A 14,630-nucleotide genomic window follows, 5' to 3' on the forward strand; every position below is an offset into this window, starting at 1 on the left:
TGTTCTACTCATGTTTATACTTTACTCAAATAATAAAAAGATGCATAATCATAAAAACCCAAATAAAGATTTTGTGCTTATATATACATATCTTTGCTTAGTTTGCTAAATAAATAAATAAATAAAGTTTGCTATGAACCTTCATGATAAGCTCTCACATGGAAATGATGAATAGTTGCTCTGCCATGACTAGTTCTCAAAATTAAAATCTCTCTCAAGTTTAGGCATAACTGTTATTAATTAATATTTGCTCTAAACCTGAACTTGTGGGAAGAGTATTTGATCTAAAGTCTAAGTCGTTAACGGATATGATATGGGAAGGTTGAGCTATTGTTTATCTGTTCCTAGAGATGCTAGAATTCTAGAGAATTTTATCTTTGAAAATCTTTAAAATATCACATGATGAGTTCCTGTATGATGAGAGTTTAAATTTCTACCACAGCCATATATACATGCTTGCTAGACTTTGAGCCACATATTTACTTTTCACTGCTTATGGGCATTGAGTGTGGTCGAGCTGTGTAGACCCTTAGGAGCTTGTCATGTGGTTAAATCAAGATTCACTTGCACGTTCACTCACACATGCTGCTTCTACTCCGAAAGTACGCATCCACATATATCCATCCATTTCCATCTCCAGAACCACCCAAAAATATTCTACTCCTAATCCAGGAGAGAATAGCCAAAAACATTCTTCTATTTCTGTTTTCCCCTGTGAAATAAATGCTCAAGTTATTTCGGTTACTACCACTTGCTACATTATTTAAAGAGGTGAGTGCTCTAAAAAAAGAAGATAAGAGGAAATAAAAAGGGGCAAGTGCCCGGAACCTCGAAAGAAAAGAAAAAGTGAGACGAGAGGTAAAAATGGACAAGTGTCCGACAGTAGAATTAGGGGTACAAGATACCCACCTGAGAGAAAAGAAAAAGAAAATATAGAGCATCTCATTCTCCTCAAAAAGCTTCAAAGTGCAAGAAAGGTATGTATCCCCTCAAAAGAGCAAAAGTAGAATTAGACTTTCACCATTGTTATCACCATCATCACCATACACCATTCATTCGCCACACATGCACATCTTGATTTGACTTATTGACTTGTTCTTCTGGATCCATGGTTTGACTATGCAATAAATGTCTTGTAAGTATGTATTAGCTGTCTCCCACCTATGAGCTCCAGATATCAAAACCTTATTAGAGTAGGGTGGGAGAGAAGGCAATGCCACTATGCCTCATACCAAAACTACCACATATTTTGAGAGAAGGCATACACCATTACTGCCTTGGTAAGGATCCAGAAATACCACAAAAGAGAGACTAGAGAGAGTCATACAAGGAATCTCTGAGTTTTATTTAAAAATCTACAAAAACTCCAGAGCTATAGTTAATCGAAGAACAAGAGACATGGTGCTTGACTAGACCGTTCTATCTTTTAACTGCTCAAGACACAAGTGACGGTTGCAAGCCCCATGGTGGAAAGAAAAATTAGTAAGTTTAAATCTTAACAGTTTACCAAGTTTCAGAACTAAGATAAGAAGGCATTTTAGTGTCTTCTTCCCCATCAGAAGATGGAGGAGATAACTCTTCATCCTCAAAAGAAGTAGGGATCAATCTCTTCCTCTTCTTATTCCTATTTCCTCCCCTCCTTGTTTCTTCTCTTTGAGGTGGAGTTGCAACTCCCTGTGATGATGCTCCAGTTTCTCCCTCCTGCAATGGATCTTCCTCTGTTGGCTCAATGCCAGTGATCCATTCATTGTCTTCATCTTCTAAAACATCAAGCACATGTTTCTCAAGAGGATCTTTATCCTTGTTGTCTTTCTTTTGTCTTAGTCTAGAGTTGAACTTGATATAGACAAGATCCCTCATTCTATCATGAAGAAGCCTGTTTCTTCTCTTTGTGTGGACCTGCATAGGTGTGATCAGATTATGTCAATGAGAATAAAATAGGAGAGGAATGATAATGAAGAATTGCTTAAATAATAAATATTAAATGCATAGAGGGATCAGATGATTACTTGTTCAAATGAACACCAGCATCTCTCACAAGCTGATGAACTGCATGTCAAACTTAGAATTCTAGCAGCTAACTTTCTGAGGTTTGGTGCACTACTTCCATGGTTGAGCCACCACTTAGCTAAATTACAAAAATATTGAAGAAGAAGAATACACGACAAATTAAATTTTATATTTCATATACCAAGTTTTTATTACCAATAGTCCAATAACATATAGGGCAATTTTGCCTACTTGGATCAAAATAAATATTTTTGCACTGCCTTTTAGCAATATCTTTGACAAATGATCCTTCTGCATCTTGAAACCTTTGAAGCTCTTCAATAATCTTGTCTTGAGTATCTTCATCTGGAACAAGCTTTGTGATGCAAGTTATTACACCATCTTTGAATGACTCATTGTCCTGTATAGCCTTCTTGTTTTGATAATAGTAGAAGGGGTTCAAGTAGTAACTAGCCCTATGCAAAGGTGTCTTCAGCTTGTTGTCCCATCTTTTGTCAATGTACTGAAAAACTTCCTCATACTTTTTTCTATCATTGTTGAACCTCCTAGAGATCTCATTCTTAGCCTCTTGTAGATACCCATATAGGAACCCCATTGTTGGCACATCACTATCCATTCTCCTCAACACAACAGATAATGTCTCAAAGAAATTTATAGCAGTTTGAACACCCTTCCAAAAAGATTCACTTGTCAAAATCTTGTGTGCTTTCTTCCCTTTGACACTCTTTAGGTAACCTAGTTCATTGAGCTCATCTTCCCTAAAGAGCCTCTGCAATTGCTTCTTGTTTTCAAGCAAACTCTTCAAGTTAAGATATGCTGTAGCAAACCTTGTGACACCACATCTGACCAAATCTCTAGAGAGATACTTCCTCATAAGGTCTAAAACTCTAGTATGGTCATACAAGAAAACAGTCAAGCATCTTGCTTTGGTAATTGTTGCTGCAACTTGTGGCATCTTTCCTATGTCTTCAAGCATGAGATCAATAGTATGTGCAGCACAACCAGTCCAGAAAATAGAGGGATGCTTTGCTTTCAACAAACTGGCTGCTGCCTCATTTGGTCTAGCATTGTCAGTCACAACTTGAACAACATTCTGCACCCCAATTTCTTCAATACATCTATCAACTAGTTCAAAAATGTATCTCCCATCTTTCTTAACAGCTGAGCAATCAACTGAATCAAGGAAACAAACTCCATAAGCACTATGAACAACCAAATTCATCACACCTCTGCCCCTTTTGTCTGTCCAAGCATCTGTCATTACTGAACAACCATGTAGTTCCCAAGACTCCTGGTGAGACTTCAAGCCCTCTTGCACTTTTCTTTTTCTTTTCTGTAAGAATTTTCCACTCATCTCATATGGACTAGGCCCCCTCAAGTTTCTGCCAAAATCTCCAATGGCCTCAAGCATCAAATCAAAGCTAGGAAGTGTGACAGTGTTGTGTGGAATACCTGCTTCATAAAAGAACTAACAGATGTACTCACATGCCCTATCCCTCTTCTCTTCTCTTTTTTCAGTAGACAGCTTGGATTGCACCTTATTGTCAACAGATTTGCCCTTCCTTGCAGCAATTACTTCTTCTAGAGTTAGCTTGCAGTACTTATCCATGGGACCACCTGAAGAACCACATTTGGTACTGGCCTTCTTCAATACAATGACTGAATTACCATCTCCATCACTATAATCCTCTCCTTCAGAATGGCTCAAATCAACTTCAGCTCTCTCATCTTCCTTGTCCTGTTTCTTCTTTTGCTTGATATCTAGTTTCTTTAACAGTAGCTGCACCATTTCTTTTTGTATATCAGATGGAACTTTGCAACACCATAGCCAGGAACATTACCAAGATGATACTTTATTCTAGTAATTCCACCATTATAAACGTTACTACAATAATTACACTTCAGAGAATTTTTTTGGTGACATTTGGCATTGTGCAATGCTTCCAGGCTGGGTCTGATGGTTCAGCAACTGTTTTAGGTTGGGCTGTAGATGCAGTGCTAGATAAACCTAATTCATAATGGCATTATTAACAAATTAAATCAGCAATAGTAAACTACAAATCAAATTGCTAATTGAGAATGGCATTAACAAATCAAATGGCATGGCTGGTGCCGTCGAAGAACAGGGGAACAAGAACTAATTAAGAAAATCTCATTATCTCAAGAACAGGGGACCAAGAACTTGCCTAGGGTTTGCGCTGGTGCACTGCCATCCGGTTATGACATTGTTGGGCTCGAGATTTACTTGAAGACGTACCACCTAGCCAGTAGGGAAGCCGCTGCTGCCGTCGAAGCCTAGCCGCTGTCGAAGCCTAGCTGCCATCGAAGCCTTGCCAAGTCCCGTCCTTCTGCCGCAACCGTCGCCGTAGCCTAGATGGCGAGCCGTCAATGTCGCTGTCGTGGTGTCGTCTGTCTCCGGCCGTCGCAAGGCAGAGGAAGAGGATGAAATGTGCGCTCTAGGTCTAGGGTAAACACTCAGATAGGGAAGGCGCCGTATATGGGCCCTCAATGGGCTAAATTCGGTCGGACCGCCGCTGTTTTTTGGGTCCGAACTGATAGCGCGGTTTTAGCGGCGCTAAAGCGCGCTTTAGCGCCAAAAGTGCCAATAGTGTGGAAATGGACGATATCGTCGTGTCGCCTGTTCCTAGCCGCTATAGCGCCGCGAAAGCGTTCAAATAGCGTGCTATTTAAATCCATGATATCCATGAATATAAAAAACAGCATAAAACTTTACAAAATAAACAACAAAAGAAAATGAAGGAGAATTGGTAAAAATAGAAAAAAAATGAAAATAATAATAAACACATAAAACTTAAGAAATGAATGATGCATGAGAAGAAAAAATAAAGAAACATTGAAAAATAAAAAACATGAATAAAAAAGAAAAATATAATTAGAAAAATATTATCACGCCCAAGTTCAAGGAAGAATTTGAATGCATAAACTTATGTGTGCCTAGAGATCAATCACACACATAAATCACAAATTAAATACCGTCATCGCAATATTTACATCAAACGTAGTTATTTCAACACAAAGTCTAGTACAACAGTGGAAGATAAATATGATAATCTAAGATAACTCTCTCTTGGCCCTCAGACAGGAATGGTCGACTAGTGAAGCACAAGCCTAATAGTCCTTCGGGTAGTCCTCATAGCTACCACCATCTGTTACCCATCCGAGATTTTTATCAAAAAAGAAATACAGACAAGCGTAAGTACATCTCGTACTCCACAAGCAAAGCATGAGGATTTATGAGGCAAAACAGGCTAAACTAGGTTTACTGCGTTAGCATTTTAGTTGGTCAGTATTTTAGCATTAAATTTTATTATGTTATGCTTAAGCTCCCAAATATCCCATATGATCAGTCGTCAGAACCATAGTAAGTCATTAAGTCACATTAAAGCATAATTATACATCATCGTGTACCATAAAACCATCAGTAGACAGTTATTCTATGAGTTTTCCGGGCCGCTCGTGACCATGAGCACGGCTGTTATAACAATTATACACTCTGCAGAGGTTGTGCACTTTCACCGTGAGTCATGTTGCCCATATGCCCGAGGTCCGTCGACCCCCAAACATTACCAAGGTTAGTGGGCAGGGTACACTATGAAGCCTTCCATAGGCCCCGCGAGGTTTCCTAGGTAGGCAGATGTAGAAAACCCTCCTTTTCTATGGCACATTTCTATTGGGCCTATACTCATAGAAAAAGGGGCAACACTACACCCAAAGTGGCAAGCCCCTCTTGCGCCCTTTCGGGTAACCTCTAACGAGTTAGAAAATATCCTATTACTGAGGTAAAGTCAGTGTCATGTGACTCTCCCGGTTGCACTGTAACTCCCAGCTTTTGCCGACACATAAGTCCTTATGGAGGGTCTAGGACAACATGACCAACAACCATTTGTACCATAACCCTATGTTCCAATTACCATAATCATGTTTAATCAATCAACCATGGTTCCATAACTGATTTCAGTTCATATATGTAATTAGAGTTAGAGCACTAGCACTTCTACCCATATGCAATAAAAACCCTTAGGTAACAAGGTAATTGTCATCAATAACTATGGTGTCCTTATAGTTTGCAATATTATACACATGCAGGGTGAAATGCTTAAAATGAATAGGACATCAAGGTAAGCCCATGCTATACTTGCCTTGGTTCACGAACTCCTGCTAGTCCTGTTCGTCCTCGAAAAACTTCGGACTCCCGAAATACTCCTCACCGTCTGGGCTCGATCAACACATCACAATCATCACACATACCAAGACAGACATACAATAGAACAATTCCTAAAGTTAGAACAGTACACCAGCAACAAATAAAATTAAATAAAAGATTTCCAAAATAATCTACGTGCTGCTACGATCACGTCAACGCAAAATTCACGAAAAATAGACTTACGACGCCAAAGTTACGCATTAAACAAGATTTCAAAAGCAACCTACGGACTCGTATTTATCTAGGAAATCTAACAGTGGTACCAACGTGAAGCTTCTAAAATTATAAAACTAACGTGACTTGAACGGATTGATTCAGAGTTCAAATGACGATTTTATAGCTAAAACAACTCAGTGGTAAATCTGTAAATACTGCTAAGTATAATCGATTTAAAACAAATGAATAAAACCCTTAAACCTCCCCAGCCAGGGACTGTGCGTGGGATTTAGAGATTTCTAGGGTGCTCTTTAACAAAATGGACCCCAAAGGGGTATCAGCCATTCACGGCCGTTGGATCGAGGATGGACGCCCAGGATTAAAAGAAAAAGAAGAGAGGGAGGGAGGGGGTGGTGCGGCTGGTCAGAGAGGAAGGGGATGGCGGCGGCGCGCCATTGCCGGCCGGCCGAAGCTCGCCAAAGTCGAGCGCCTGGCCGCTGCGGAGCTTCGTTTTCGAAACCGAAAAGCCCAAGAGAAAGAGGAGAGTGAGGCAAATCTGTTCCCTACCCAAGCGCGGTCGGGGTGAGCCCATGCGGGGCGTGCCATGGTCGGCGGCCTCGAAGTTCACCGGCGCACGCGGCTAGAGCGCTAGGGTGCCTCAAATCAGGGGGAAAAGGTCGGGGAGAGTGTGGGACATAAGGCAAACTCAACGAGGCGTGCGACGAACCACGACATCCCGGCGGCGTTGTTCACGGAGGTTCTCCACTTGAGAGGGAGAGCGAGGAAGGGGAACTGGGAGCGGGGCTTGCGGCTCTGGCTTATGCCGTTCCAAAGAGAGCAAGGCGTGGGGGAGAGAGAGGTCATGGGGAGTGGGGAGCGGGATGCTGGTTGCGGCTTCCTGCGCGTGGGAGAAGGAGGGAGCGGTTGGGAAGAGAGATGACAAGCGGGCCCTACTTGTCAGCTGCTGGAGAGAGAGGAGGGGGAAGGGGATGGCCGGCTGGGCCGAAAGTGAGGGGGAGAAAATAAGAAGATTTTTATTTTTATTTTTCAAACTCATTTTCAAAAGCATTTACAATTTGAATTTTGAACAAATCTTTCTTTTGCAAAAAATCACACATCACAAAATAAAATGCCATAGCTTGAATGCATCAAAAATTGTTTCCTAAACTTATATTGAATTTTATTGTTCCCAAAATTTATATATTTTTCCTATATTTTAATGCTCCTCACAAAAAATATTTAGTAGAGTCAAATTCACCTATTTAAAAGAACAAAATTTTTGGGTGTTACAATTCTACCCCCATTAAAAATAATCTCGTCCTCGAGATTGGGTGATGGCTTACTCAAACAGTTGTGGGTATGACTTTCTCAAATCTTCATCACTTTCCCAGGTGGCTTCATCTTTGGTATAGCGGTTCCATTGCACTTTACACATCTTTATGGTTCTGCTCCTCGTAACTCTGTCTGCAGTTTCCAAGATCTTTATCGGGTACTCTTCATATGTGAGATCTTCTTTAACGGTTAACACCTCTATAGGAATCTACTCTTCTGGTACCCGCAAACACTTCTTCAACTGAGAAACATGGAACACATCATGTACACCTGACAAGCTCTCAGGAAGTTCTAACTGATAGGCTACTTCTCTACGTCTTGCAAGAATTCTGAAAGGTCTAGCGTATCTTGGTGCTAGCTTACCCTTCATATTGATTCTCCTCACACTCCTCATTGGAGACACGTTCAGGTAAACAAAATCACCATCTTTGAAGCTCAAGTCCCTTCTTCGGGTGTTGGCATAACTTTTCTGACTGGACTGTGCCACTCTTAGATTGTCTCTAATCATCCTCACTTGTTCTTCAGCATTTCCTAGGACGTCTGGTCCAAACACCTGTGTTTCACTAGTTTGATTCCAGAATAAAGGTGTACTACACTTGCCACCATACAAGGCTTCAAATGGTGCCATCTTGAGACTCTTCCGGTAGCTGTTGTTATAGGAAAACTCAACATATGACAGACTTTTGTACCAACTAGTACCATACTGCAGAGCACAAGCTCTCAGCATATCCTCCAAGATTTGATTAATTCTCTCTGTCTATCCATTAGTCTGGGGATGATAAGCAGAACTGAAGTTTAGCTTAGTTTCTAAGGATCTATGTACTTTGTGCCAAAAGTGCGATATAAACTGAGTTCCTCGATCGGACACGATCTTCTTTGGAACTCTGTGTAAGCACACAATCCTTTCCATGTACAGCTCGACTAACCTTTCCGTATTGTAGTGGGTTTTGACCGGTAAGAAGTGTGCAACCTTAGTGAGTCGGTCTACTATTACCCAAATTGAATCATACCCACGTTGAGTACGTGGCAACCCGATAATAAAGTCCATACCGACTTCTTCCCATTTCCACTCGGGTATCTGCATTGGTTGTAACAACCCTACAGGTCGTTGGTGCTCATCTTTCACCCTCTAATAGGTGTCACACAGGGCAACATACTCCTCTACATCCCTTTTCAACCCATACCACCAATATCTCTCCTTTAGGTCCAAATACATCTTGGTGCTCCCAGGGTATATTGATTAAGCAGAGTTATGCGCCTCATGTAGAATTGTGTCTTGGATAGTCTTCACTTTAGGCACACGTATCCTTTTCCCAAACAATAGGGTACTATTTTCATCTATCCTAAAGCCTGGTGCTTTTCCAAGTGCAACATTATCTACTATTTCCTTTACTTTCTCATCCTCCAACTGACCCTTATGTATCTCTTGCTCTAATGTAGGCTCTATGTCTAGACCCATTGTTTGATTCACAAAGCCTATGTTGGATTGTTCTATTTTTGCTCGCAACTCAGATGGAATAAATGTGAGTTAAAGTCCATTGACATAGCTCTTCCTACTAAGTGCATCTGCAACTACATTTGCTTTCCCACGGTGATAATGTACTTCCAGGTTGTAATCCTTGATCAGCTCTAACCAATGATGTTGCCTCAGACTTAGGTCTAACTGGGTGAAGATATACTTTAGGCTCTTATGGTCTATGTAAATATCACACTTATGACCAATCAAGTAATGTCTCCTGATCTTTAGGGCATGGACCACTGCGACTAACTCTAGATCATGAGTAGGGTAATTCAACTCATGTTTTCTCAACTGCCTACATGCATATGCCACTACTCTTCCTTCTTGCATGAGCACACAACCTGAGCCTAAGCGAGAAGCATCACAATAGATGGAGAAGCTCTTGCTTAAGTCAGGTAAGGTCAACACTGGAGCTATGGTCAACCTCTTCTTTAAATCCTCAAAGTTAGCCTGGCATTTGTCTGACCAAACAAACTTAGCACTCTTCTCTAATAAAGCTATCATGGGCTTCGCAAGTTTAGAGAGTCCTTCCATGAATCTTTGATAGTATCTGACCAATCCCAAAAAGCTACGGATTTCACTCACATTGGTCGGGAGTTTCCAATTCAACACATCTTGCACCTTGCTGGGGTCCATGGCTATCCCCCCATTAGAGACCCCGTGTCCCAGAAAGGAGACCTCCTTTAGCCAAAACTCACATTTGCTTCTTTTGGCATATAGCTTATGTTCTCTAAGCTTTTGTAAGACTAGCCTCAGATGCTCAACATGTTCCTCTTTAGTTTTGAAAAAGATGAGTATGTCATCAATGAATATAACTACAAACTTATCCAAGAACTCCATGAACACCTTGTTCATGAGATACATGAAATATGTAGGTGCATTGGTCAACCCGAAGACATAACTGTGTACTCATGCAGGCCATACCTAGTGGTGAAGGTTGTCTTACGTACATCCGATGCATGGATTTTGAGTTGGTGATAATCGGATTGAAGGTCTATTTTTGAGAACACACAAGCACCTTTTAACTGATCAATTATGTCAACAATTCTAGGCAAAGGGTACTTGTTTTTTATGGTTACCTCATTTAGTGACCGGTAATCTACACACATCCTCCTAGTACCATCTTTCTTATCAACAAAGATAACGAGTGCTCCCCAAGGTGATGAACTAGGACGAATAAAACCTTTCTCTAACAACTCTTTAATTTGTTTCTTAAGTTCCTCTAGTTCATTAACTCCCATTCTACAGGGTCTCTTAGCTATAGGTGCAGTTCTAGGTAAAAGTTCAATAAGGAATTCGATGTCTCGATCAGGTGGCATACCTAGCAATTCATCAGGGAACACATCAGGGAAGTCATCCACCACTTGGTTCTCCTCATTGACCTCATCAGTCATCTGGTTCATGGTAGCAGTCGAAGGTGCTTGCACTGCCACTTCCACACAAATTCTATCTTCTTTAGGTGATGTTACTACCACAAACTTCTCCTGGCACTGAATCACTACCCGATATTGCTTCATCCAATCCATCACAAGGATAAGGTCAATACTAGAAGTTCTTAACATAATGGGGTTTACTTTGAACTCTACCCCCCTTAGAGAAACACTAGTGGACGGACTCCAATAGTTAGCTAGCATGGTACCCCCTGGTGAATTCACTAGCAATGAGTTTTCCATGGCACACAAAGCTATGCCATGTACTCTAACAAAAGCTTGCGAGATGAAAGAATGCGACGCTCTGGAATAAAAAAGTATAGTAGCAGGGATGGAGTTGATATTGAACGTACCCAACATGACCTCGGGTGCCTCCTGAGCTGATTTGGTAGACACATGGTTCACCCTTCCAGTGTGGGGTGGTCGAGCACTAGGCCTTTGATTGTTGTTCTAGTTCTGTGGAGCTGTGGGGTTTTGTTTCTTCACGCACTAATGGGCATAGTGACCCACCTCACCACAACGGTAGCAAGCATTGGGGTTATTTGCCACTACTCTCTTCACTAGAGCATTGTTGGACACACCTGAACGTGGTGCCTGGGGGTTAGCTTGCTGCTGGGGTCATGTTGACGGTCCTTAATGCTCACATTTAACCGTCAACTAATCATAGAAAAGAACCTATATGCAACCAACACCAAGACATAGGGTTTTATCTGATAGAATTCCACGAGTTTTGGTGTTTATCTATTTCTACAGACGGTTATCAGGAAATATGGAAGAAAGGCCCACATATCGGGATTACATAGAGATATTAACGTGGAGCGCAATTTTCTACCATCTAGAAGACTCCAGAAGGCACAGGAACGAACAGGAAGGCGATCGGGCTCGGAGGCAGGGCGCCCGCCCTACCCCCCTGGGCGCCCGCCCACCTTCTGTGCCAAATCAGGGTCAACTTCGCGGATCGTGCTCCACCGACCTAAGGGATCAAGGAAAATCGTGCGATTAATGTCGGTTTGATCCAACGGCCCAGAATCACTTGAGGGGACTATATAAGCAGACCCTCTGGCCCCTGGAGAACATACCTCTTCTATAGAATCAAAGCTAGGGTTTCAATTATTCATCCAAGTAGAGAGGATCCCTCTAGTTCATCTAATTCTAGTACTAGTTCCTCTAGTTCTAGTTCTAGTTAGCTCTAGTTGTAATCTAGAAAATAGGGAGAGAGAAGAGGAGAGCGGAGGAGGAGCCGGATCTGTCGGGTCTTCCTCAACATTGTACTTTTGCAGCAACTAGTTCGTTCTTCATCGTTCTCCAGGTTCTTTAATTCATAATTCCTGAGTTCTTTAATTACTTTTATTTACATTCAAGTTATTTATTGGATTCCTGCTTGCATCAAGTGCCCTAGTCTTTGCAATGCTAGAGTAGTAATTAATAGATTAGATGTGGTGTTTAGTCTTGCAATTACCTGGAATTACACCCAATCCTACAAATTGTTGTGGTAGCCCTAGGGTAGTGACAGCCCTAACGGTCAACGTATTCCACCTCGTTCGGATCGGCGTTTGTAGGACCGTAGTCAGAGCTTCTTAGCCCCCTTCTCATCTCTTTCTGTGGTTAGTGTTCTGATGTCCCAAAATAAATAATCTTTGAAGTAATTCTTGATTCTTAGATCAACTAGAGAACTCTCAGGAAATCTCCTCTTTTCCCACCAAAAATAATTATATAGTTATCCTTGGGCGATCTTGAATCTTAATTAGTACACTCACGTTCCCTGTGGAAAATCGATACTCTGGAATACTTCCGGGTGAAAGCTACATTGGTATCCGTGCACTTGCGGATTTTTTCTGTTTGCGTTTAAAATACCCAACAAGCTTTCTGGCGCCGTTGCCGGGGAACGGTAGCTGTGCTAGTTTCGAACCAAGTCGTCTGTGTATCCTTTTTCTTTTCCTTTTTACCACACTCGCCTTACCATTTTCACTACACCACATGGATTTCACTCCTATCTATAAATTCTTTGCTTAGAGCCACCACCATAATCACATCCAATTCTTACAGATGGCTACGACCTCGGCCCTGATCTAATAGCCATGATTCAGGAGCAACCCTTCTCTGGGCAGTAGATGAAGATCCATACACCTACCTCAGAGAATTCGAGCAGTTGTGCTCTTGCCGATCTATTTCCGGCATGACACAAGAAACCCTTAAATGGAAATTATTTTCGTTCTCCCTTTTGGGAAGAGCAAAAAAGTGGTATGCTCATTGTGTAGGAGGCGTTAATAGAAATTGGAATGAACTTTGGGACAACTTTTGTCTCGCTTTCTTCCCACTTTTTCGAATCGCTGACCTTAGAATCGAAATTCTTACATTCAAACAAAGAGAGAAGGAAACTTTAGGACCAGCTTGGGCTAGGTTCACAAGCCTTACCAATTTCGGTCCAAACCTTTCCCTACCTAACCATGTACTGTACTACCACTTTTATCGTGGTCTAAACAAGGAAGCTGCTCTTTGTTGACGGTTCTTAAGTATCAATTTTAATTATCAAATAAACAAGGGAAAGGACCAATATGCAACCAACACCTAGAATTAGGGTTTGATGTGACAGAATTCCATGAGTTTTGTTGTTTATCTGTTTCTGCAGGGGGTTATCAGGAAATAAGGAAGAAAGGCCCACATGTCGGGATTACATAGAGATATCAACGCACCGTGCGATTTTCTACCATCTAGAAGACTCCAGAAGCCACGGGAAGAAGGCAGAGGCCGTAAGGGGCCAGGCCTAGGGCGCCCGCCCTGGTGACCTGGGCGCCCGCCCCCTGCTGGATTGCATTCGGGACTCTCTTCGCACGGGATGTTCCACCGACCTATTGGATCAAGGAAAACATAGTACCACCTCGCCTACCAACCCAAAAACGCATAGAGGAGGAGGACTATATAAGGAGACCCCCTTGGCCCCTGGAGAAGACAAGAAATTATCATAGAGATTAAGGGGTGCCCTCGAAGGTAAACCTCTTCTCTAATTAATATTTCTTTTTAGGCTTAGCAACCAATGTAAAGTAGAAATAGATCTTCTAGTTTCTACTAGATTGAGAGAGATAGAGTGGAGGTGTAGATTGGAGGAAGCCTGGCCTGTCGGTGTCTACTCCAAGCTTGTACCTGCAGGATCAAGTTCTCCTAACCTGAAGCTTACTCCTAGGATTCTTCAGTATTTCGACTTCTAAATTCTAGTAAGTTCTTGTTTTATTGTTCTTCTGGTTTATGAGTTTACTTTAATCTCTTCGCGTAGAGTTTAGAGTAATCATTGCTGGCATAAACGTGGTGTTTAGGCTGGGGTACTCATAGATATTCCCTGACTAGCTGGACCGTGGTAGTAGTGAGGAACGTGACAATTCCGAGTTACCTTTGCAGACCATATCTCGTTAGCAGGAAGGGTAAGGTTTATAGGTGCGGGTTGAACATCCTTTGTGGTGTCTAGATCCGTTAGCCTCCCCATTAGAACAGTAGATCATCCTTACCAAGGTTAGAAGGAGACTACGGCTGCAGTCTTCTCTATTTATCACTCATATCGAAAGACATTCTTTGTTGCCTAAAGGGTTAGTAGTAATAGACCGGTTAGTCAGATGCACTCTTTCTCCTAGTGGTAAAAAAATAAATACGATACTCAGGATAATTTACCGGGTGAAGTGCTCACCGATATCCGTGCGCTTGCGGATCAATTCCTAATTGCGTTCCCAAATATCAACAAGCATTTCTGGCGCCGTTGCCGGGGAGAAAGACGGTTGCTGAGATAACCTTGAGTCTTACTACTAGCTTGTATCTATACTTTTATCTTTTCTTATCTTATATATTCTTTATTTATTTTCTTTACTCTTACCTTATGGAAAACCAAAATTCTAAATCGATCCATGAGTCTGCAATCCCTTCAGTAACTGACCTTTTGCCATGGGAATCATCACAGCCTATCCAAACACCC

At 41.7% G+C, this 14,630-nt stretch overlaps 1 protein-coding gene across 1 annotated transcript; it reads right to left on the reverse strand.

Annotated features, from left to right (window-relative positions):
* On the reverse strand, nucleotides 1,504–10,645 carry LOC8064806. Its single transcript, XM_021462094.1, has 6 exons — nucleotides 10,564–10,645; nucleotides 3,933–4,018; nucleotides 3,496–3,790; nucleotides 2,242–3,183; nucleotides 2,010–2,128; nucleotides 1,504–1,899 (listed from the first exon to the last, which is right to left on the reverse strand). The coding sequence occupies exons 1-6, from the start codon at nucleotides 10,643–10,645 to the stop codon at nucleotides 1,504–1,506; spliced, it is 1,920 nt and encodes a 639-aa protein (XP_021317769.1).

Source organism: Sorghum bicolor, chromosome 5, assembly GCF_000003195.3.
Source record: "Sorghum bicolor cultivar BTx623 chromosome 5, Sorghum_bicolor_NCBIv3, whole genome shotgun sequence".
NCBI classification, from domain to species: Eukaryota; Viridiplantae; Streptophyta; class Magnoliopsida; order Poales; family Poaceae; genus Sorghum; species Sorghum bicolor.

Excerpts from the sequence above, each read along its gene's own strand:
- LOC8064806 (XM_021462094.1), bottom strand. The coding sequence starts at position 10,645 with ATGAACCAGATGACTGATGAGGTCAATGAGGAGAACCAAGTGGTGGAT. Across the intron at positions 3,184-3,495 it reads AGAGAAGAGGGATAGGGCAT|TTGATTGCTCAGCTGTTAAG; the intron begins GTGAGTACATCT and ends TCCTTGATTCAG. Across the intron at positions 2,129-2,241 it reads AAATATTTATTTTGATCCAA|CTAAGTGGTGGCTCAACCAT; the intron begins GTAGGCAAAATT and ends TTTGTAATTTAG.